The sequence below is a fragment of the Apodemus sylvaticus genome, chromosome 2 (assembly GCF_947179515.1).
Source record: "Apodemus sylvaticus chromosome 2, mApoSyl1.1, whole genome shotgun sequence".
Lineage (NCBI taxonomy): Eukaryota > Metazoa > Chordata > Mammalia > Rodentia > Muridae > Apodemus > Apodemus sylvaticus.
The window spans coordinates 12,020,584-12,044,059 of NC_067473.1; the positions used below are offsets into that span (position 1 = coordinate 12,020,584).

The window sequence follows — 23,476 nt, forward strand, 5'->3', positions numbered from 1 at the left end:
GCAATTTTTATATTCTAATACTTATATTAAAAGACTTAAAGTAAAGCTCAAAATGTAAAAGTCATATTGTGTTATATATCAGAAATGATAAAAAGTGATTCTGAATGATCCCTTTCTAAAAAATGTGAAAGCTAGTCATATGTGTTATGAAATGGTAAATAAAACTTGATCAAAGAGTGTATTTTATTCCTATTTTTTCAGTACAATAACACTGTAGACGGAGTTTATAAAGTGTTCAATGGAAAGGATAACATAAGCAAAGTTGCCATAATTGATTCCTATAAAGGGAAAAGGTAAGTGACTGTGTGTGTGTGTGTGTGTGTGTGTGTGTGAGAGAGAGAGAGAGAGAGAGAGAGAGAGAGAGAGAGAGAGAGAGAGAGAGAGAGAGGAGACAGAGAGAGGTAAAGGAGAGAGAGACATAGAGAAACAGAAACAGAGACAGAGACTGAGAAAAATTAGAGAGATACACAGAGTGAGAGTGAGTGACAGACAGACAGGCAGGCAGACAGACAGACAAGGGTATTCTAACATGCTATTCTTATTACTTTACTATTATTGTTAAGAAGCAAGTACTGGTGTACAGAACAGACATGGCTAAAGTACAATCTTGGAAACTTTTTTTTTTCTTTTTTTTTTTTTGCCAGATATTAAACTCTTCCTGCCACTGTCTTATCCCTATCCCTGAATGAGTATTAGTCAGCAGCATGAACATGTGAAAACTGTGTCTTTATTCATAGATTTTCTTTGTTAGAGAAATGCAGAGTTACATTTTTTCTCTGCAGCATATGTAACATTAGAGCATATGCATATAATTGACAACAAATTAAAACATCAATATAATCTATGAGGTAGGCAAATATAACTTTTTATGCTTTTGAAAATGACTTTACAAAAAATTATATATTGCAATGATCTATTCCAAGTGAGTCAAACAGATAAATGTTTAAGGTGATTTCATGTACATTTACAATTTTACTGCCATGACAACGTTTTGCTTCTGATAGGAAATGAAATTAATATTTCAAAGAAAATTGATATAATAGTCAATATATCATTTTTGAAAAGGTAAAAGGACACTATAGTTTCATGAACCTATGCTTCTCTGTGTCTCTGTTCCTGAACATTCATCTGAATGAATCCTAATTTTTGATATTACTAAAATAGAAAGCAACTAATACAGCCCAGGAGAAGAAGAATCTTCAAGGTTACTCATGTATGCAGTTGATTTAACTGCATGTGTTCGGGCTAGCACCATTTCCTTTAAATAAATTAATCTACAGTATATTTTGATATCCTAGAAGACTTCTTTAGGAGTAGACAGCACTATTTTTTCCTCACTCAATGACTAAAACAGATTCATGGAGATTTAATACTAATCTTTTTAATCTGTTCAATATATAAATAAACATAACTTAGATAATGAAAGATAAATAAGTCCAGTGCCATTCTAACACAGGTCTCTGATAATGCTAAAATGGAAAAAATTAAAGCCAGTTAAAAGTACAATGAAGATAAACTCAACATTAAGTATTTACATATTCTGAATTCTATGAATCCAAATCCTTGCTACTCTGCTTTATCCTTCTCCTGTTTTTTCTCACAACTTCTATATGATGAGGAGCGCATATCAAGAATACCTTTAGTCCCTTCCTTCTATCAAGATGAAAACTGAAGAAATTACCACATACTTCATTTCTCTCAAAGAAACCAATTCCTGCTTGGAGATCTACATTTCTCTTATTTGTTTTCAGAACCATGCCAATCTGAGCAGTTTCTAATGAGCTTGGCATTTAGCTGCTTATGTTTAAGGTCTGTCCTCTTAAGTTGCCTTTCCTTCAGAGCAATAAGAATAGAGGATCAAACAATCGTGGATTGAGTGAGATGGAATGTTTATTAAAGCTTTGCTGTCAACACTTCTATTCTTTATCATGTTGATGAAAGCAGTGTTTCAAAGTTGAACAAGTAATGTGAATATGTGGTTCTTGAAATGAGAGTATTTATTCATCTTCTTTCTTTTATTCCTAAGGAATTTGTCCTATTGGCCAAGTTATTGCGACATGATTAATGGCACAGGTAAGAATCTTTTTTTTTTTTTGTAATAACCACAATGAGAAAAACTTCGCCTTTTCCCCACAAGTCTATTGCTCTCCCAGCCAAAAATTACAGGTTGAGTGGCTATGATTACCACTCAGCATAACTCAGTCTACTTTGGGGTAGGGTGGGAATGGGATATCTCCTATATGCAATAGGATTTTTTAGATTAAGCCTAGAAAATAAACCTTGTTTCATTACAAGAAAAGTTCTTCTTTGTAAAGTTCTTCTTTTGTAAAGTTCTTAGGGATTTGTCATCCAACAAGTAGAGGTATAGTTACTAGTCAATCATTCCTCAATATGGACAACATAATGTGAAGAAATACAATTTCACAAGGGAAAGCATGACCCCACCCCCAGTGAGGCAGCAAGGTTAGAAAGCAGAAGGACAAGTTAGTCAGCATGAAGAGATAAAAATAAAAGTAAAACAAGGTTAGATATCTACTATCAGGAAGAATATATGGAAAAATGGGTTCTCTACATTATACTTGGAATGCAAAGAAACAAAATCTTTGCTTTAGGATATAGTTCAGTTGGGATGATTATTGTTCTTAGCAAGAAGCAAAGTACACCCTGTCCTTCCATGTAAGAACTATGGTTGTCCAACACAATGGTAATCAAGTACTATGAAGCAATCTAAATCACAGATAAGCCTTTAATTAGTCAGAAGCACATACATAATATTTACAAAGTAGGTGAGGGAATACTCAACAGGAAAGTGATATGATGAAGATGACGAAAGTTTAAATAACAAAGGAAGCCTGGGGCTACATTTTCAAAGGCAAGATTGAGAATTACAGATTTATTTAATTTGGTTCTGTTTCACAGAGTAGAAAAACATGAGTGATGGCAGTAATGTTTTCCAAGGACACTTTTTCAAATAAATTGTCAATTATCTCAATATTTGTTATATTAGCCTAACATTCCTTTACTATGATGTTCCTAAACAGTAATGGATGCTTTGTGTTTAAGAGAAAAATCACCAAGAACTCTGTTCTTGGTCTAAGGAATTGGTTGAACTGAAGAGAGCAGAGTTTGGAAATTTATTAGCGATAATGACAGGAATGTCAGCAATGAACCCAAGTATAAAGAGGTCGACTCAAGAGCTAAAAGAGTAGAAAGAGAGATGAGTAATTAGAGATGATCCCTGTGAGTATGACTCTTCATGTGGGACTAAAGGGACCAAGTGCTTTTGAAACAAAGATGCCAACATGTGTCCATCATAATATAAAATTGTACTTCTGGTGATTTGAAACACATCCACTAAAACAATGATACACATTTAGAATGCTTCTTTTCAGAAAAGCAGCTCTTAGGTGATGGGGAGATAAATTGGTTAGAAGATATTATGATAACAAGCATAAGAACTGGAGTTAGACTCTTAGGAAGCATGTGAGGAAACATTGAGCATGGTTAAGTGTAGCTGTGATTCTACAGTTGTGTAGGATTAGATGGGCAGATACCTGGAATTCATTCATTGGCCTGCCTAGCCTTATCAATAAGCTTAAGGTCCAAGTAGGAGAACTCAGTTCAAAAATAAAGAAGGTAAATATCTGTAGAGCTATGTACAAAGTTTCTCTCTGGTCTCCACACATACTTGAAAATATAAACAAGAGAAAACAATGACTCTACTAATAACTATCCTATATTTCTTGACTATTGAAATTTGTGGATTTAATTACGTTATATTCTCAATGATGTTTCAGAAAAATAATTTAAGTGTTTGCAATATATAATTCTTTAGTTGATTAACCACTGGATGCTCAGATGTAGACAATGACTATTGGTATGGAGAACTTAAACTAAAACTTACTATCTAGTCCTCTAACTGAAAGAATCAAGCATTGATCACAAGTACATTATAATTTTCTTAATTCTTTATTCATAGAAGCATAAATGAAGACTAACAAGTCATAAAGTTAAATAAATAAAACTTGATGAGAAAAACCACATGGACATGTAATTGAAGGATATATCAGACCATTTTAACCAAATACAGCCAGTGGTGGTTCTCTTTGGACAAATTCAGCAGTGAAACAAATTGAAGAGTTATCTGGTTATTTCTTCACTTCTTTGGTGTCTGCCATGGAAGACAATTACATTGAAATCTGAATAAACATTAAAATGTCATCTTAAGTATAAAAATATTTTAAACATTTATGAGAAATTTTAGTGAGAAAAATTAAAAATTATTAAGTCAGATGAATAGATCACTACTAAAAGTTAGAAGGACACTGATATAATATGGATTCTGAAGGCATTTAAGGCAAGAAAAGTGCTAACCTGATGGTAGAGTGGGATACTTCAAAAACACATTTACAACTTTACCAGTGGCTTTACTAGGGTTTCTTTTATTTCATAGCAGTTAATATACGTTGTATATATCTGTCAGTAATTTATATAGCCTCCAGCCAAGTGTAGTTTTCAGGAACTTGAAATATGGCTATAATTCCAGTTTCATTGTATTGCTGTGGTCAGTAGATTGAGATCTACACAGGGAATAAAAGATTTATTTATCTTATTTTTCGGTTTCATTATTGAGGGAAGTCAGGGTAGGAGCTAAAGGCAGGGTATTTTTTGTGCAAATTTTATGTATGGATGTTGTTTGCTGACTTGTTTACAAGTTCATTTTTAGGCTCTTGCTTAGCTAACTTCCTCATATAGCATGGGACCATATTCCTAGGAAATAACAGCTGTTCGTTACCGTCATGGCATGATAGCGTGTAAGCAGACATGAGAATAGCTAGGGGTTCTATATCTGCATGGACAGTAAGCCAGAAGTGGGAGACAATGGAACTACCTTGGGGTTTTGAAACCTGAAAGTATATCTCTGTGACATACTTCATCCAAGAAGGCCACACCTTTTAATTCCTTCTAAGCAGGACTTAGATGGTGACTTAGATGATGACTTAAGCATTCAGTTATAAGCCTATGGTGGCATTCTCATCCAAACCATCATATTCTACTCCCTGCACCCATTGACTTGTAACAATTTCATAAAATATAAAAATGTATTAAGTCCAACTTTAAAAGCCCCCATATTCTATCACACTCTCAATGCTGTTTAAATGTTCAAATTGAAAGTCTCTTCTGAGATCCAAGGCAATCTCTCTCTTTTTTTCTTTTCTTAAATTTTGTATTGATTCTTTGTGAATTTCACATCATGTACCCCAATCCTACGCATCTCCCACAGCCTCCATATTCACCCTCTCCCTTTGAAACCTCTACTTGTGGAATTGGTGGTGTGTCATAGTATTCGGCCATGCAGCCTTTGCTTCACGCACACCTTCTATTACAAATGTTCACTGCAATGACTCATTGTCCTGGTATGAAGCCTCTGACTTCTGATACTCTATAATGCTGAAACCGCACTAGGATTCATTTTGGATACCTGTTGTCCTATGTCATGGTGCTTCTGTAGTTTTAGATCTATAGGACCAGCCACTTCATGCACTTAAGCAGTTCATTGATAGGATATATATTGAAGTGGGTTAATTCAAAGCCCTGGATTTGGGCCTGAGAGATATCAGGGTTGGCCAACACTCCATCTCCCTTACTTTCACACCCAAGGGGCTGGCTCATTTACAATCACCACAAGCAGGGCCAGGTTGACCCCGAGGCTAGGCAAGGTGCATGCTCAGATGTCCCAAGTTTTACACTTGGTGAATGACTCCACTCTCCCAGTCTCATGACCACAGGGCTAGCTCCACAACCTGGTATAGATGTGAAGGGAAGAGGGAGGAGAGGGGCTGTCTTTCCCTAGTCTGAGCCTCATCCCAGCAAGCAAAGATCCCAAGCAAGGTATAGGGTCCACTTTCCCAAGTGCTGCAGTATGTGAGCAGCAGGAACAGCTCTCCTATAAGTCCCTATAAGTCACATATATTTCCATCATACAAGGGCACCAAAAGCAAAAGGAGAGAAAAGGAGCGTAGTGAAGAAATAATGGACCAAGCAAGACTGAAAACCAGATGAGAAAACTAAATTCTGCATTTCTGTGTCTGATGTCAAATTGCACTTCAGACTTCTCCTTTCAGCTTTGTTGATAGTAACTTACTTCTCTCTGGTTCTGCACCACATCTGAAGTTCTCCTTGGACTTTAGCCCATGGCTGGCATCTCTAACATCTTAGCATCTGCTAGGCAAACCAAACTTCACCTTCACAGCTTCATGCAACGGCTTCTGTAGGCCTTCATTCAGGGACATTCCTGACGTAAGCCTGGCTTCAACATCTTTGTTTAGTTGCAGAGGGAGATTTTATAGCCCCTTTCTTATAGCCTTAACTTTAAAGCCAGAACCAGGAGATGGCTGAAGCTGCCAAGTTCTGCTGATTGCTGCCCCTCCCTTTCGGTTACCTTTTTGTCAGCTTCTGTAGTTGATAGTTTTCTTCACTGTGTGGGTTTTTCTTTCATTTCTTTCCACAAGTTGGAAGTTGAACTGGGTGGGAATGCTCTGAGGTCACCATTCCCTTAGTCCATTTAGCATCAGTCTTTTCTTTTTTTTATTAGATATTTGCTTTATTTACATTTCAAATGGTATCCCCTTTTCTCATTACCCCTCCAGAAACCTCCTATCGTGGTAGGGAGCATGATTGCATACAGGAGTCAGCAGGACTAGTAAGACACTGGACCTGGCTTGGATTTTGGAAACCTGAAAGACCAGCCCTAGTGACCCACTTCTTCCAACAAGACCATACCTACTAATAATCCCTTCTCAGTCATGCCGCTCCCTGAGACTATGCATTTAAATTTAATCTATGGGATAATTCTTGTTTAAGTCATTATACTCCCTTATAGACATGCTCAAGGGCCAACATGATCTAGGGGGCTCTTCAATGGAAGTTTTTTTCCTGAAGTCACGTTAGGCTGTGTTAAGTTGATAAAAATAGCTAGGACATCTCTTGTGATTGAAATGATCTGTAAGACTACATACGCTATACATTAGCAATGAAAGATACTTTGATTATATGTTGAAAATGATAACTTGTGTATACTTGAGTAAAATATACTTCTCTTTTATTTTCTAAAAGTAACTATCATATTAGGTAACTTTAAAATTTTATGGGCAGTTTCTGTTTTATTTCTATTGACTATAACTAGAAAGAGATTTACAGATTTTTCTAAAATTCATATCACATAAAAACACTTGTCACTGGCTTGATTTTTAACAGATGCAGCCTCCTTTCCACCTTTTGTTGAGAAATCTCGGACACTGAGATTCTTTTCCTCTGACATTTGCAGGTAAGTTTCTGGAGTGTAAATATTAGACATTTCCAATTCCATTCCTAAAACAAAAAATGGGAAGCATAATTATTTACACTCTTTTTGAAAAAAGAGACAAATTTTTCTCTAGATTTCTTAAGAAGAAATGTGACAAAATTGAATGTATTAATTCTTCAAAATTAGCTTACCCATTTCACCATTTATAATACAAGCCATTTTCTTTGATATTAATATTTATCATGTTTGCTGATAAAGTTTCAAGATATAGAAATCAAGTGTGAAGGGAATCTTATCTTTTTGAAGATTTCTAAAGAAGATGACAAATATATTGTAGAACTATGTTAATGATCCACACAGCAAAGTTTTGAACTGCTGGCGTTGAGCATATATCCATGAGTACAGAAACCTAAACAACTACCTTTGAGCTATAGTCTTATCCCTGAAAACAAGACTATGGACAGATTTATTGATTACACACCCAGAATTATTACCCTATGTATAAATTTTCTGATAACGGGGCTTTGTCACATAGGGGTAGCAGGTGATCAGAGAGAATATTGAATAAGCTCTGACACAAAGAACTGTGCATTGTAGACATAGGGTAAATGACAGAGATCTGCTCTAAGCCTATCATGCACACATTCCACTAAGGGAATGGCTCTTCCTTTAAGCATTTTTGAAAGATGGAAAGTTCTAAATTGAGCACAAATATATAACTTGAGTAAGACATACAAATATTTGTTAGACAGAAGAATTTTAGTATAAAAACCTTCTCTGACATTTAACCCCCATAACAGTTCACATGCAAACTTGACCCTAGAAGATTTAAGAAACAAAGAATGTATATTTTATACTCATGCTTTTAACCATGTCATGTCTTAAAGTATATAAACAATTAACAACTTTTTCTACAAATTAAAAAAAATAAAATTTTATCAGGAATATGACTTCATAACTTAAAGCAAGAATCTAAATTAGTTTAAGCAAAAAGAATGAGATTTCCAAAACATGTTTCAGTTCTCTAGTATAAAGCTCTTTTCTTGAAAACCCATACAGGTCTATCTACGCCGTGTTTGGATCTGAAATTGACCTTAAAGGAATCCCTGTGTACAGATTTGTTCTTCCAGCCAATGCCTTTGCATCACCCCACCAGAATCCAGACAACCATTGTTTCTGCACTGAAAAAGTAATCTCCAATAACTGTACATCTTATGGTGTGCTAGACATTGGCAAATGCAAAGAAGGTGTGTTGATATGCTCATCAAAGTTCATGTGAATTTGTATTTATTATGCTTGCAACTTTTATTCTTTAAATTGTAACATGTAAAAGTTAGATAGGGCTAGATAACATTGTATTATACAAAATAAGCCACATTCAGAAAGCTATGTATCATACAATGTTATCTGATATACAGAATATAAAGTTAAAATCTCTCTCTGCCTTTCTCCCTCTGTCTCTATGTCTCTGTCTTTCTGTGTGTGGGGGTGGGGGTATCTTGAAATTACAATAGAGACCACAATATGAAAGTATGATATCTTAAGCTAGGAAAGAGTTGGTAAATAAAATTCATGTGACAAGAAAGTTTAGAGAAGGGCAGCTAGTTGGGTAGAAGAGTACAAAAGAAAGAAGAGATGGATGAATCAGAATAAAGTATCCTGACACCTGATGTCATTCAGCCATAATTCTTTTTTATTAGACATTTAAAATGAAAGAAAGCAATCGTAATGATGCATAATCTTTGGTGGTAGTGCACGTTGTTGTGCTTTTAAGTGTTTTTTTTTCCTGCTTTCTTTTTTTCTTTCTTTCTTTTTTGAAGCTACTGTTGTGTTTCAGCATTGTAAATTGGGTTATTAGAATAATCACACTGGTATTATACCATATTGCTTTGGTAGTTAGGTAGGAAGAAAAAAGTCTCAGTATACAATGAGTTTTCTAATCATCTACCATGGTTGTAGCTCCCTTTCTTCTAGAAAACAGAGAATAAAGTTGGCTGTTATTGTGTCCCTACAGTGAGAATGGAAAAGCATAGACCTCATTGGAACACCATAGAGTCATTGTCTTGCTTGTATTAATTGTAGAAATAAGAGGATAAAGCAGAACAAATTATGAGATGTTCAGTGTAGTTGCAGCACCACTTGAAGTTTGAACATGTTCTAATTTGGTTCAACAGTGAACATTTGAATTCTGGAAATTAGTTTGAAAAAACAGACAACTGGCCATGTAATAGAATGTCCCAGAGTTTTATGTTATTTTGCATAATAACCACATGTAATGCTCTTACATCAGCATTTCAAAGACAACTATATTTTAATGTACAAAAGCTTCATCCTTTAGCAAATATTTTAAATAATATATGAGCTATAAAGTAATCTATTTCCAATTGTCTCTTACAATGTGCCTTCAGGAAAGCCTGTGTATATTTCCCTTCCACATTTCCTGCATGCAAGTCCTGATATTTCAGAACCTATCGAAGGCTTAAATCCAAATGAAGATGAACATAGGACATACTTGGATGTGGAACCTGTAAGTCATGTTTTATTGATCATTTAATTAATATTCTTCTAAAAATAAAAAGTATATATTCTTGGATCATATCCTGAAGCTCAGTGAAATTGTCAATGAGGAATAAAACTTTCATCTTCCTATTTTGCTGATTGAGTGGTATGAAATTCATTTTTGTTTCAATACATGGGACTTTATAAAGTTTTCTACTAGAATCAAGGAATTCTAATGATAAAAGGTAATGTAATTACTCTTTATTATTATCATCATTATTGCATTTAGTGGATTTCCTTTTGTGAGGAATTACTGCTATTGAAGATTAAAGCATAGTATGTAATACTATGTAATGTGTAAGTTTCAGACAAAATATACAATAAAAGGAATGTATAACAGTTGCTATAGTACTATTAACTTTTAAATGATCTTGATGCTCTTTTGAATCTTTGAAGGAAGCCAATGGATATAGCTCAATAATCTAACACTTGTTAGGCATATATGCCCTAGAATTGGCTCTTAGCATCTGAGAGCTATAGAAACACATTTCACCTTAAGTAGCTGAAGTCTGTAATACTGCTTTTTACTGATATGTGGACTCTGAATAAATAAATATTTGGACATATAGTTCAGTAACTAAATGAACTGAGTTGGACTTTTAATATTGTTTTACTAATGTTCTTTATTCTGAACCAAATAATGATTTTTTAACAATTTAAAGAAAAATGTAATGTTAACTAAGACAAAGAAATTCTCTCTACATACATATGTTTATATAGATGTATACATTATATCGAGATAGAATGTGTGCATATAAATACCTGTACAACATGACTACATATGTCCTTATGCACAAAGTTTAAAGGACTCTAATTTCTCAGCCTTAATGCATACCATGATTCACCTTTTGAGTCTGGGTTACCTCACTTAGTATGATATTCTCTAGCTCCATCCATTTGCCTAAGAATTTCATGAATTCATTGTTTCTAATGGCTGAATAGTACTCCATTGTGTAGATATACCACATTTTTTGCATCCACTCTTCTGTTGAGGGATACCTGGGTTCTTTCCAGCATCTGGCAATTACAAATAGGGCTGCTATGAACATAGTAGAACATGTATCCTTATTACATGGTGGGGAGTCTTCTGGGTATATGCCCAGGAGTGGTATAGCAGGATCTTCTGGAAGTAAGGTGCCCAGTTTTCGGAGGAACCGCCAGACTGATTTCCAGAGTGGTTGTACCAATTTGCAACCCCACCAGCAGTGGAGGAGTGTTCCTCTTTCTCCACACCCTCTCCAACACCTGCTGTCTCCTGAATTTTTAATCTTAGCCATTCTGACTGGTGTAAGATGAAATCTTAGGGTTGTTTTGATTTGCATTTCCCTAATGACTAATGAAGTTGAGCATTTTTTAAGATGCTTCTCCGCCATCCGAAGTTCTTCAGGTGAGAATTCTTTGTTTAACTCTGTACCCCATTTTTTAATAGGGTTGTTTGGTTTTCTGGAGTCTAACTTCTTGAGTTCTTTATATATATTGGATATTAGCCCTCTATCTGATGTAGGATTGGTGAAGATCTTTTCCCAATTTGTTGGTTGCCGATTTGTCCTCTTGATGGTGTCCTTTGCCTTACAGAAACTTTGTAATTTTATGAGGTCCCATTTGTCAATTCTTGCTCTTAGAGCATACGCTATTGGTGTTCTGTTCAGAAACTTTCTCCCTGTACCGATGTCCTCAAGGGTCTTCCCCAGTTTCTTTTCTATTAGCTTCAGAGTGTCTGGCTTTATGTGGAGGTCCTTGATCCATTTGGATTTGAGCTTAGTACAAGGAGACAAGGATGGATCAATTCGCATTCTTCTGCATGCTGACCTCCAGTTGAACCAGCACCATTTGTTGAAAAGGCTATCTTTTTTCCATTGGATGTTTTCAGCCTCTTTGTCGAGGATCAAGTGGCCATAGGTGTGTGGGTTCATTTCTGGATCTTCAATCCTGTTCCATTGATCCTCCTGCCTGTCACTGTACCAATACCATGCAGTTTTTAACACTATTGCTCTGTAGTATTGCTTGAGGTCAGGGATACTGATTCCCCCAGATTTCCTTTTGTTGCTGAGAATAGTTTTAGCTATCCTGGGTTTTTTGTTGTTCCAGATGAATTTGATAATTGCTCTTTCTAACTCTGTGAAGAATTGAGTTGGGATTTTGATGGGTATTGCATTGAATCTGTATAGTGCTTTAGGCAAAATGGCCATTTTAACTATATTGATTCTGCTGATCCATGAGCATGGGAGGTTTTCCCATTTTTTGAGGTCTTCTTCCATTTCCTTCTTCAGAGTCTTGAAGTTCTTGTCATACAGATCTTTCACATGTTTGGTAAGAGTCACCCCAAGATACTTTATACTGTTTGTGGCTATTGTGAAGGGGGTCATTTCCCTAATTTCTTTCTCAGCCTGCTTATCCTTTGAGTATAGGAAGGCCACTGATTTGCTTGAGTTGACTTTATAACCTGCCACTTTGCTGAAGTTGTTTATCAGCTGTAGGAGCTCTCTAGTGGAGTTCTTTGGGTCACTTAGGTAGACTATCATGTCGTCTGCAAATAATGATAGTTTGACTTCTTCCTTTCCAATTTGTATCCCTTTGACCTCCTTATGTTGTCGAAGACTCAGTGAAACAGTATTCAGCAAAACCAGAACGGGGAAGTGGGAAGGGGTGGGTGGGAGGACAGGGGAAGAGAAGGGGGCTTGCGGGACTTTCGGGGAGTGGGGGGGCTAGAAAAGGGGAAATCATTTGAAATGTAAATAAATTATATCGAATTAAAAAAAAAAAGAATTCTTCTGTTTTAAGTACAAAATGATTCTCTTTGTATAACAGAAAAGGTAAAATCTGTTAAAAAGGAATGTTTTGGACGTTTATAATTATTTAAATTTATTATTTTTAGATAACTGGATTCACTCTACAATTTGCAAAACGACTGCAGGTCAACATACTGGTCAAGCCAGCTAGAAAAATAGAGTGAGTCTCCTTATCAATGAAATTTTTATGCATTAGTAGCATTTTCTTATAAGAATATAAGTAGATGAACAAAAATGTAAAGAAGGTCTTATGGTTTTTTCATCTTTATGCTATTACAGAATTATTAAATATCTAGGATGAATTTTACTTGAAGAAGAATCAAATTTGATGTTTATTAAAATGGTCTATTTTAACTACTATTAGTTGAATATTATTGAGGGTACTTCTTATGTACCATCTATACTAGTACTCTAACTTCAAGGCCATATACTTTTGTAGACCAAAATGTGTACCTATAAACCATAAAATATAATTAAAAATCTACATTAGATATGTGAATTGAGAATATGAGAGGCATATGTATTAAAATTGATTCATTGAACAGAACAAAATCAAAGAACTTAAGCAATATACAAGAGTAATTGATATATGATTATTTATTATAAAGGTATTTTAAGTATGTGTAAGTATACTCACAATTATTTTTGATGTGTATTATAGCGCATTAAAGAATCTGAAGAGACCTTATATTGTACCTATACTGTGGCTAAATGAGGTTAGTATTTCATTATTCATTAAAACAATTTTATACAAAAAGCTTTTGGTACTTAAAAGACATATATACTACATGAAGATATATTTATACTGCTTGTAATATTTATTAGAAAAAAGCTAAGTTACGTGGAAGTATTTGTTGAGTTTTATGGTTTGTTTTTCAGACAAAGAATGTTACATATTTTACTTATGTTCAAGTAAGAGTACTCAAGAAAGATACATGCATATATATTCAACACCACAGAATTCATGACTCATTGACTATGACAGTGACAATAAAGAACCAATCATTCCACATTAGTGTCTGGGTTTGGTGACAGTATATGGGATGGATCCCCAGATGGGGCAGTCTCTGGATGGCCTTTCCTTCAGTCTCTGCTCCACACTTTGTATCTCCTCCAATGGGTATTTTGTCCTCTCTTCTAAGAAAGACAAAAGTATCCATACTTTGGTTTTCCTTCTTCTTGAGCTTTGTTTGGTCTGTGAATTGTATCTTGGCTATTCTAAACTTCTGGGCTAATGTCCACTTACCAGTGAATGTGTTCTTTTGTAATTGAGTTTCCTCACTCAGGATATTTTTTAGTTCCATCCATTTGCCTAAGAATTTCATGAAATCATTGTTTTTAATAGCTGAGTAGCTCTCAGCCAACCATTGGACTGAGCACATGGTCCCCAGTGGAGGAGCTAGAGAAAGGACCCAAGGAGTTGAAGGAGCTTTCAGACCCATAGGAGGAGCAGCAATATGAAACAACCAGTACTCCCAGAGCTCCCAGGGACTAAACTACCAAACAGAGAGTACACCAGGAGGGACCCATTGTTCTAGCTGCATATGTAGCAGAGGGTGGCCTTGTTGGATATCAAAGAGAGGAGAGGTCCTTGACCCTGAGAAGGCTTGATGCCCCAGTATAGGGGAATACCAGGACAGGGAAGAGGGAGTGGGTGGGTTGGTAAGCAGGGGAAATGGGGGGGGGGGATAGGGTGTTTAATGAGCAGAAAGAGGGATGGTGTTTTTGGAGGGGATAACATTTGAAATGTAAATAAAGAAAATATCTAATTAAAAATATAAAAAAGAGAAAAAAAAAGAAAAAAATTATTCCAAGTCAGGATAGATTACATGAGACTAACATTCCTATTGCCTGATAAGCTATCATACTGTAAGCTCCTAAACTGATTAGTCAGAGAATTAGAAAACACATTGCACAAACCTTCAAAGCAAGAACAGCTGTTGACCTTTGTATTTTCTCCCTGACACTGGGAAACATTTGCAAAGTTTTGAAATATTTCAAAGAATTCGAAAGATCAAAAGGATGCTTGTGCACTGCTGAGTACCAGGCAGCATGATCAAGGTGAAAAAGGAATCATGACTGCTCATCAGCGTGTACAGTATGTCTACATTGGATGTAAAGTGAATTTTACTGCCTCAATGACACAGGTAGTTGACACCTATGTTTGTGTTTAAAGATTTTGTTTTATTAGTTTACTCAAATAACATTAGTGGTTGCTTTGATTGCAGACTGGGACCATTGGTGATGAGAAAGCAGAAATGTTCAAGAAACAAGTGACTGGAAAAATTAAACTCCTTGGCCTGGTAGAGATGGTCTTACTTGGGATTGGAGTGGTGATGTTTGTTGCTTTTATGATTTCATATTGTGCTTGCAGATCCAAGAATGGAAAATAAGTAAGTGGTCTTAAGCAAATAATGTATTATTTAACTATTTTCATCTTATCAGAAAGTGATTATACATTAAGACACAAATATTTCTGGACATGTTTATCCAGTTATAATCTCTTGATATATATTCCAATTTGTGATGTAATTGTTGTAAATTGAGAAACCAATGATGACTGCAATCATGACCATAGGAAAATTAGCACAATGGTAATTTTTGCCTAAATTTAGACTTTCTAATTTCTTTTAGCCATCATTAAAATTGTACATTATGAAGGATTATAATTATAAAAATTTTAGTATATTGAAATTTATAAGAAATTTATAAGAATTTATAAGATGAAGATGTAGAAATATATCAATTTTGATAAAACACGGAGGTAAAAGAAATTATTATCATAAACCTTGGGTGGGTGCTTGTAGATGCTAGCCATGCTTTTCCCAATCAGGACTTAATAGTATGACATCCTGATGATGAATTAAAAATCGCTGTCTAAGAGTTAGAATATAAAATTACAAGATAATAATATAATTAGTTAAATGAATCTCTCAGTTTAGAGAAAAAGTACACGATTGTGGATAATACTTGAGGGTCTTTGCAAAATTGTACAGGTTTTTAAGATATTAGTGACCACTGTATCTACATATTAATATCCATGTTTTTCTACATGAACAAAATTGGAAGCTTAAACTACTTTCCATGGCCTAATTGGAAGTGAACTTTAAAACAGAAGTCTTTAAACACTGTCAGAAAAATGAAGTATGAGTAGAAAATGCTTGGTTTGAAAAATCACTTCAAAACAAATAAATTTATTTCATTTAAGCCAAAAATTGACCATAATCTGTGTCTTGGAGAAATTTTTATCTTAATCCTAATAACTGATATTGAATAAATACTGACAATGCTAAACATTTTACATGAATTATCACATCATCCCTTTCCAATATGTATGTTTCCAATAACCTGGAGTGACTACTATGAATATCTTCCGTAACCATTCTAAAAAATTATAACAAATATCAAACTATCCATATTGAAGTCTAAGATAACCATGCTAATGCTTTCTAAAGGAATGCCGAAGTTAGTTATCAGTATTTATTTTAAGAGAATTGAGCATCTTAAGGATGTGGAAAATGCAACTCAATGTTTTGTTCTGAATCATTTGTGTCACTCGGTTTAAATTTGCTTGCACAACATGTGTTTAAAATGCTAGCAAGACATTGTAAGGCTTAAAATAAGAGGTGGAGACATGCCAGGTGGTTAAGAGCACTATTGCTCTTCCAAAGGACCCTTTCCCAGCAGGTGGATACTCACTCCAGTACCACTCGTTGATGTCTTCTCTTGGCCTCCACAGTCCTTGCACACACATGATGAAGGGCAAAGAGACATGCAGGCAAAACACCCACACACATAAAATGAAAACTTCCTAAATCTATTGTATGAAAGACATTTATTTTCAATAAAAATATAAGAAAAAAATGTCTCCTCCAAAGTTAAAATATTTTTATATTTCTCATTAGCCCAACAAGTTATAATAGAACAAATGTGAACATATGTTGATATCATAGATTAAAGAGAATATCCACTAAAAAATGCCTGCTCAAATACAAAAGCATGCCTCTACAAGTAATTATTTTATTCAGTTAAATGACTATCTTCCTTATTGTTTAATGATCCTTGATTATAAGGTTTCTTAGGTGCATAAACTATTAATTAATAACAGAATTAAAAGCTCTTAGTGTCTATATCACTAAGTGCCTGTTTTATTCATACTTTCCATGTTTTAGGAAAAATTAACACCAAATTTTCCACAAAACAGATTTTTCCTTGGCAATAAATTTGACTTTACTAGGCTCAGAATTATGAGAGGAAGGTTTGCTGAAATAATTGTCTTGTAATATTCTAAAAGTTTAAGTCTCTGGGGAAATTTGTGCACAGTTATAAAAGGAGGTGGTTGTACAAAGTGGACTAAGGTAGACTGTGAGGGGGAAAGTGTCTGCTGCTTACAGATTGCGAGGATGCACCAGGCTCAGGTGAATGCTGTGCCTGTGTGTCTATCTCTTCATGGAAGACAGTCTTGAGTGTATGGTGATCCTCAGCAGCAAATTTAATTAACTACACTCCCTGCTCTCATGCTCAGTGCTTGGGAGTCAGGATGAAGCTTACCACATGCCATTCTTGAAGAGGAACATGTTGTCTCCTCTATAATGAAACTCTTAGGTGAGTTCTTTCTTTAGCTTGGGCTGCATAGCTAAAAGTATCATATCTTGATTTGATATACGATGTATAAGATATGATATATATGATATGATATAAGACTATTTTGTCATTTTATTATCTCACTCTCTTCTGATTGATGATGTTTCTTCTACTTTACAGGTAGAACAAGCCTACATGATGCACTCGCTTCATCTTTGGTAAAACCAATCTACAAAACGAAGATTTAATATATGCTTTGTTTTTACTAAACACACCTATCCTTAGTTGAAGAAATGGTGGTGTGTGCTCTCTCTTTCTCTCTTACTGCAGATATATATTTATTTGTAAATATATATATCTGCAATAAGTCACAGCATATTTCAAACAACTTTATATGTCACTATAGCCTATATTTTTTAATGAAATCTTGAACTTTTAAAAGTCCATCATTTGCAACTGAGTGGACTTCAATTTCTGTAGAACCAATTATCTTGTTTGGTTCTGATTTACTGATTTGTTCCCTGTTGGCAAATTTCAAGAATGTGCATTCTAAGAAAGTTTTCCTTTCCTCACGGAAGAAAACTCCTATCATGTCTGGAGTGGCACCCTTCGTTTAGAGCAAATATGGCTTGCAACTGTCATCACATGGTATACTCATGGCATCTTTTGAAAGACTTAAGAGTGAAATATGAACAATTCACATGTGAGTCATTGCTAATAAATTGTTTAAGTCTCTCTTTCTGGAGTCCTTGGCAACAGCAAGGCGAAATATCACAGCCATTTTTTCATTTTTTTTTTTTTTTTTTTACTTTCTGATACAGAGCTTTTATGTTCTGCTCCTCACAATGAAATGAATATTTTTTAGCATACTTTAGCTTTTTGTATTTTAAGTATGATGTCATGTTCCATGATGCATAACTCTTTAAAAAACTGAGGTTTTTCTCTTTCTACTCAGCTGCAACTAATGCAACCTTGGAGAGCTGTTATGGTGTTAAAAGATGTAAATGATGATAAATGAATTATTGTATGCAATCTTATAAAAGCTAGAGTGGGCTTTAATATATATTTATGGTAATATTGCCTGCTTTCATAATCACCCCATAAAGACTGGTTTCTAACATTAAAAGATGTTGTTCCTTAAATTCAAACTTTTCGTCTAGTCACTATTGTATCACAATGTGTTATTATTATCTTTTTTTGTGGAAGTATTCTATCTGAAGTCATGGCTTTCTGAATCACTTAACCTTTCTGCTATGTCTTAATCCAATTGGAAACAGACATTTTGTTTTAACTTTATAGCAGCAGTGTGAGACACACTGATAGGTTGTTCTGCTTTCTTTAGCAGAGTAGCCAATTTCAAAGAGTATTAATACCAATAAATTCTAGTATAAAAAAGAAAATAAAAACATTTTGTGTTCTATACATAGAAAAAGAGAAGGAAAGGCGAGGCAACTCTCTTGTCTAGATATAAAAATAAACAAAAACAGCATGGCCGCTTTGGGCAGGAGTGCTGGGTCAGTGGTTAGGAGAACTTGACGCTCCTGCAGAAGATCTGGGTTCCAGCTCCTCTGTGTCTGCTCACAGCTTCATTGAACTCCTGTTACAGTTGATACAATGCCCGCCTCTTCTCTGCAGCTTTCTGCATGCATGTGATGAACATTTATACACTCAGGTATGCATGTACACATGGAGATTTTTCTTTTTTTATTAGATTTGTTTATTTATTCTTTTACACTCAATATTTTATTCCCCTTCCCCCAGTCCACCCTATGACTGTTCTAAATCCCATACCTCCTCCCAACCTCCCTGTTTCCATGTGGATGTCCCCATCCCCAAATCCACCTGACCTCTAAATGCCCCCAGTATCTTGAGGGTTAAGTGCATCATCTCTTAATGAACACAGACCCATCAGGACTCTACTGTGTGTGTGGTGGGGGCCTCAAATCAGCTGGTATTTGTTGCCTGTTTGGTGGTTCAGTGTTTGAGACATCTCATGGATCCAGATTAATTGAGACTGCTGGTCCTCTTATAGGTTCGCCCTTTGCCTCAGCTTCTTTCACCTTTCCTTAATTCAAAAACAGGGGTCAGCCACTTCTTTCCATTGGTTGGGTGCAAATATCTGTACCAGACCTTTCAATTGCTTGTTGAGTCTTCTGGAGTGTGGTCATGCTAGGTCCCTTTTGTGAGCGCTCCATAGCCTCAGTAATCCTGTCAGGCCTTGGGACCTCCCCTTGAGCTGGATCCCACTTTGGGCCTGTCGCTAGACCTTCTTTTCCTCAGGGTCCCCTCCATTTCCATCCCTGTAATTCTTTTAGACAGGAACCCTTATGGCTCAAAGTTGTGATTGTGGGATAGCAACCCCCTCCCTCATTTGATGCCTTGTCTTCCTGTTGGAGGTGGGCTCTGTAAGTTCCCTCTCCCTACTGTCAGGCATTTCGTCTAAAGTCCCTCCCTTTGAGTCCTGAGAGTCTCTCCCAGTTACCTCCCAGGTTTCTGGTGCATTCTAGAGGGTCCCCCCCAACCTCCTATCTCCTGAGGTTGCCTGTTTCCATTCTTTCTGCTGGCCCTCAGGGCTTCAGTCCTTTTCCCTCACCCAAAACAACTCCCCACCTCCCTGCCCCATGCCCCATGCACTTTCTCTCCATTATCCCTCCCTCTTCTTTTATGATTTCCCCCTTCTTTTGTGATTGCTTTCTTCTCCCTCCCAAGTAGTATTGAGGCTTCCTCATTTGGGCACTTCAGACTTCAGCTTGTTGACCTTTTTGAGTTCTGTAGAATGTATCTTGGGTATTCTGTACTTTTTTTTTTTTGGCTAATATCCACGTACATTTCAAATGTTATCCCCCTTTTCCGTTTCCCCTCTGGCACCCCCTTATGCCATCCCCCTGCCCCCTGCTTATATAAGGGTGCTTTTCTATCCACTCACCCACTCCCACTTCTCTGCCCTGGCATTCCCCTAAAATGGGTCATCACGCATTCACGGGACCAAGGGCCTCTCCTCCCATTTTTGCTAGACAATGCCATCCTCTGCTACATATGCAGCTGGAGCCATGGGTCCCTCCATGTGTACTCTTTGGTTGGCGGCTTAGTCTCTGGGAGCTCTGGTTGGTTGATATTGTTCTTCCTGTGGTTTGCAAACCCCTTCAGCTCCTTGGGTCCTTTCACTAGATCCTCCATTGGGGTCCTGATGTTCAGTCCAATGGTTGACTGAAACCACTTGCCTCTGTATCTGTCAGGCTCTGGCAGAGCCTCTCAGGAGACAGCTATAGCAGGTTCCTGTCAGCAAGCACTTCTTGGCATCCACAATAGTGTCTGGGTTTGGTGTCAGTATATGGGATGGATAACCAGGTGGGACAGTCTCTGGATGGTCCTATCTTCAGTCTTTGCTCCACACTTTGTCCCTTTATTTCCTTTAGACAGGATGAATTCTGAGTTAAAATTTTGGAGATAAGTGGGAGGACCCATCACCCAACAGGGGGCCTTGCCTAACCTCTGGATATGGTCTCTACAGGTTCTCTTTCCTCTTTATTGGATATTTCAGGTAATCTCATCCCTCTTGGGTCCTGGGAGCCTCTTACTTTCCCAGCATCTGGAACTTGCTGGAGGCTAACCACAGTTTCACATCCACCATCCCTACACACCTCTGTTCAAATTCCTGGCACTCTGTGTATCATCCCTGTCTTCTCCCATATCTTATCCTGCCCTACTTTTCTCCATCCCTCTCCTCTGTTCCTCCCAAGTCCCTCCCACACTGTACCTCCATGACTATTTTGTTCCCCTTTTAAGAAGGACTAAAGCATCTATACATTGGTCTACCTTCTTCTTGAGCTTCATGTGGTCTGTGAATTGTATCTTAGGTATTCCAAGCCTTTGGGCTAATATCCAACTATCAGTGAGTGCATTCTTTGTTTAGATCTGTATTCCATTTTTAAAATGGTTTTCTTGCTATCGCTGACTGGAGCTTGTCCTTCCTGTGGGCCTGTTAGCTGTAATCTTAAGTGTTTTAGCACTTCTGTGAGACCATCTCACTCTGGCTAGGATTTGGGTATGGAGGGCTGTGGGACAACTTTATAGCTTCAGGGAACAGATGGAGACTAGTAACCAGAAAATCTTTTAAGCAAAATCACAGAAAAAATAAAAAGCTTGTCCCCAATTCTAAAAAACAATATTTCTATCAATGTTCAAAAAGCATAAAGAACATATAAATAGAATGGGCCAGAAAATAATGTAACTATTGCACATAATAATCAAAACACTGGACATGTAGTCAGAATATTAAAATCTCCAAAGGTAAAAGATCAAATAATATATAAAGACACACCAATTAGAATTATGCCTAACTTCTCAGTGGAGACTCTAAAAGCCAGAAGGGCCTGCACAGGTTTTCTATAGATTCAGAGCACAGATGCCAACATACCCAGAAAAACTTTCATTCAATGTACATGTTATGATAATAAACATGAGTGACTCTTAAAAACTCCCAAAGCTGATATACACATTCAACAAAGTAGCTGAATACAAAATTAAGCAGAAAAATCAGTAGCCCTCATATATACAAATGACAAATATCTGAGAACAAAGTCAAGGAAACAAAGCCTTCACAGTAGTCTTAAATACCATAAAATAACCTGAGATAACTATAACCAAGCAAGAGAAAAGTTTATGTGAGAAAAATTTCAAGTCTTTGAAGAAATAAATTGGAGAAAATATCAATACATGGAAAGATCTTCTTTGATCATGGATCAGTAAGAATAACATAGTATAAATGACCATTCTACCAAAAGTAATCTATAGATTTAATGAAATTCCTAATAAATTCCAACACAATTCTTTATAGATCTTGAAAGAAAAAAAATTAGTTTCATACAGAAACACATTCTCTCTCTGTCTATCTCTCTGTCTGTCTGTCTGTCTCTCTTTCTCACACACACACACACACACACACACACATGAAAGCTAAAACAATACTGAATAAGGATAAATAATAGAAGAAGTGGTAGAAGTACAAACTTGCACTGTAGATCTATAGTAATACAACCAGCATGGTGTTGGCACAAAAGAAGACTCTTCTATCATTGGACTCAATTAAAAACCCAGACATAAATTCAAAAACCTATAAATACCTCTTTTTTTGGTAAAGAGGCCAAAATATACATTGGAAAAACAAAGAAACCATTAATGTTTTTGGTCAAACTGGATGTCTATGTATAGAAGAATGCAAATAGATTCATATCCATCACCATGCACAAATTTAAATCTAAGTGGACCAAAGAGTTTAAGATAAAAACAGATATACTGAACATGATAGAAGAGAAAGTGGGGAAGAGTCTTAAACTGATGGCTACAGGAAAAGACTTTCTAAAGAGGACACTGTTAATATAGGAATTAAAGTCAACAATTAATAAATGGGACTTAATGAAACTGTTAAGCTTCTGCATGGCAGAGTACACTGTTTGTTGGACAATGCAGCAACTTAGAATATGGGAAAGACTTTTACCACCTGCACATCTGATAGACAACTAACATCCAAAATGTATAAAGAATTTTAAAAAACTAGATACCAAGAAACCACATAACCTAATCAAAAATGAGGTACAGGTGTAAAGAGAGATTTCTTAGAAGTGGAAACTCAAATGAATGAGAAACACATAAAACTGTTCAACTTCCTTACCCATCAAAGAAATGCAAATGAAGACTTCTTTGCAATTTCATCTTATTCCTGTCAGAATGACCAAGCTCACTAAAACAAGTGACAGCTCATGGGGATGAAGATGTGAATCAAGGGGAACACTCCTCCACTGCTGAAGTGCACGTGAACTTGTATAGCCACTATAGAAATCAGTGTGGTGATTCCTCAGCAAACTGAACATTTATCTATTTCAAGATCCAGCTGTATTACTCTTAGACAAATACGCAAAGGGTACTGCATTGTACCATGAAAACATTTACTCAGCTGTGTTCACTGCTGCTCTGTTCATAATAGCCAGAAAGTGGGAACAACCTAAATGTCCCTCAACAGAAGAATGAATATAGAAATGTGGTACATCTAAGCAATGGATTATTACTCAGTGGTTAAAAAATAAAACCATGTAACTAGAAGATACATGGATGGTACTAATCAAAAAAATCATTGAATAAGTAAGGTATCTCAGTTCTAGAAAGGTAAGTCTGCTGTGTTCACTTAATTTGCTTAAAGGGGATATTAGCTAGTGGATATTAGCTAGTAAATAAATGATAA

General features: G+C 36.0%; 1 protein-coding gene across 12 annotated transcripts in view; it reads left to right on the top strand.

Moving 5' to 3' along the window:
• The window catches only part of Cd36 (CD36 molecule), a 91,026-nt gene extending 72,640 nt beyond the window's left edge, over positions 1 to 18,386 (top strand). For all 12 annotated transcript variants that reach the window (XM_052173115.1, XM_052173125.1, XM_052173119.1 and 9 more), the window contains 9 exons: positions 202 to 293; positions 2,027 to 2,073; positions 7,258 to 7,327; positions 8,366 to 8,553; positions 9,715 to 9,833; positions 12,741 to 12,814; positions 13,316 to 13,370; positions 14,883 to 15,047; positions 17,419 to 18,386. In XM_052173115.1, the coding sequence (XP_052029075.1) occupies positions 202 to 293; positions 2,027 to 2,073; positions 7,258 to 7,327; positions 8,366 to 8,553; positions 9,715 to 9,833; positions 12,741 to 12,814; positions 13,316 to 13,370; positions 14,883 to 15,047 (810 nt within the window). In that variant the 3' untranslated portion in view covers positions 17,419 to 18,386. The remainder of the gene's footprint in view (positions 1 to 201; positions 294 to 2,026; positions 2,074 to 7,257; positions 7,328 to 8,365; positions 8,554 to 9,714; positions 9,834 to 12,740; positions 12,815 to 13,315; positions 13,371 to 14,882; positions 15,048 to 17,418) is intronic.
• Positions 18,387 to 23,476: the final 5,090 nt, after the last annotated feature.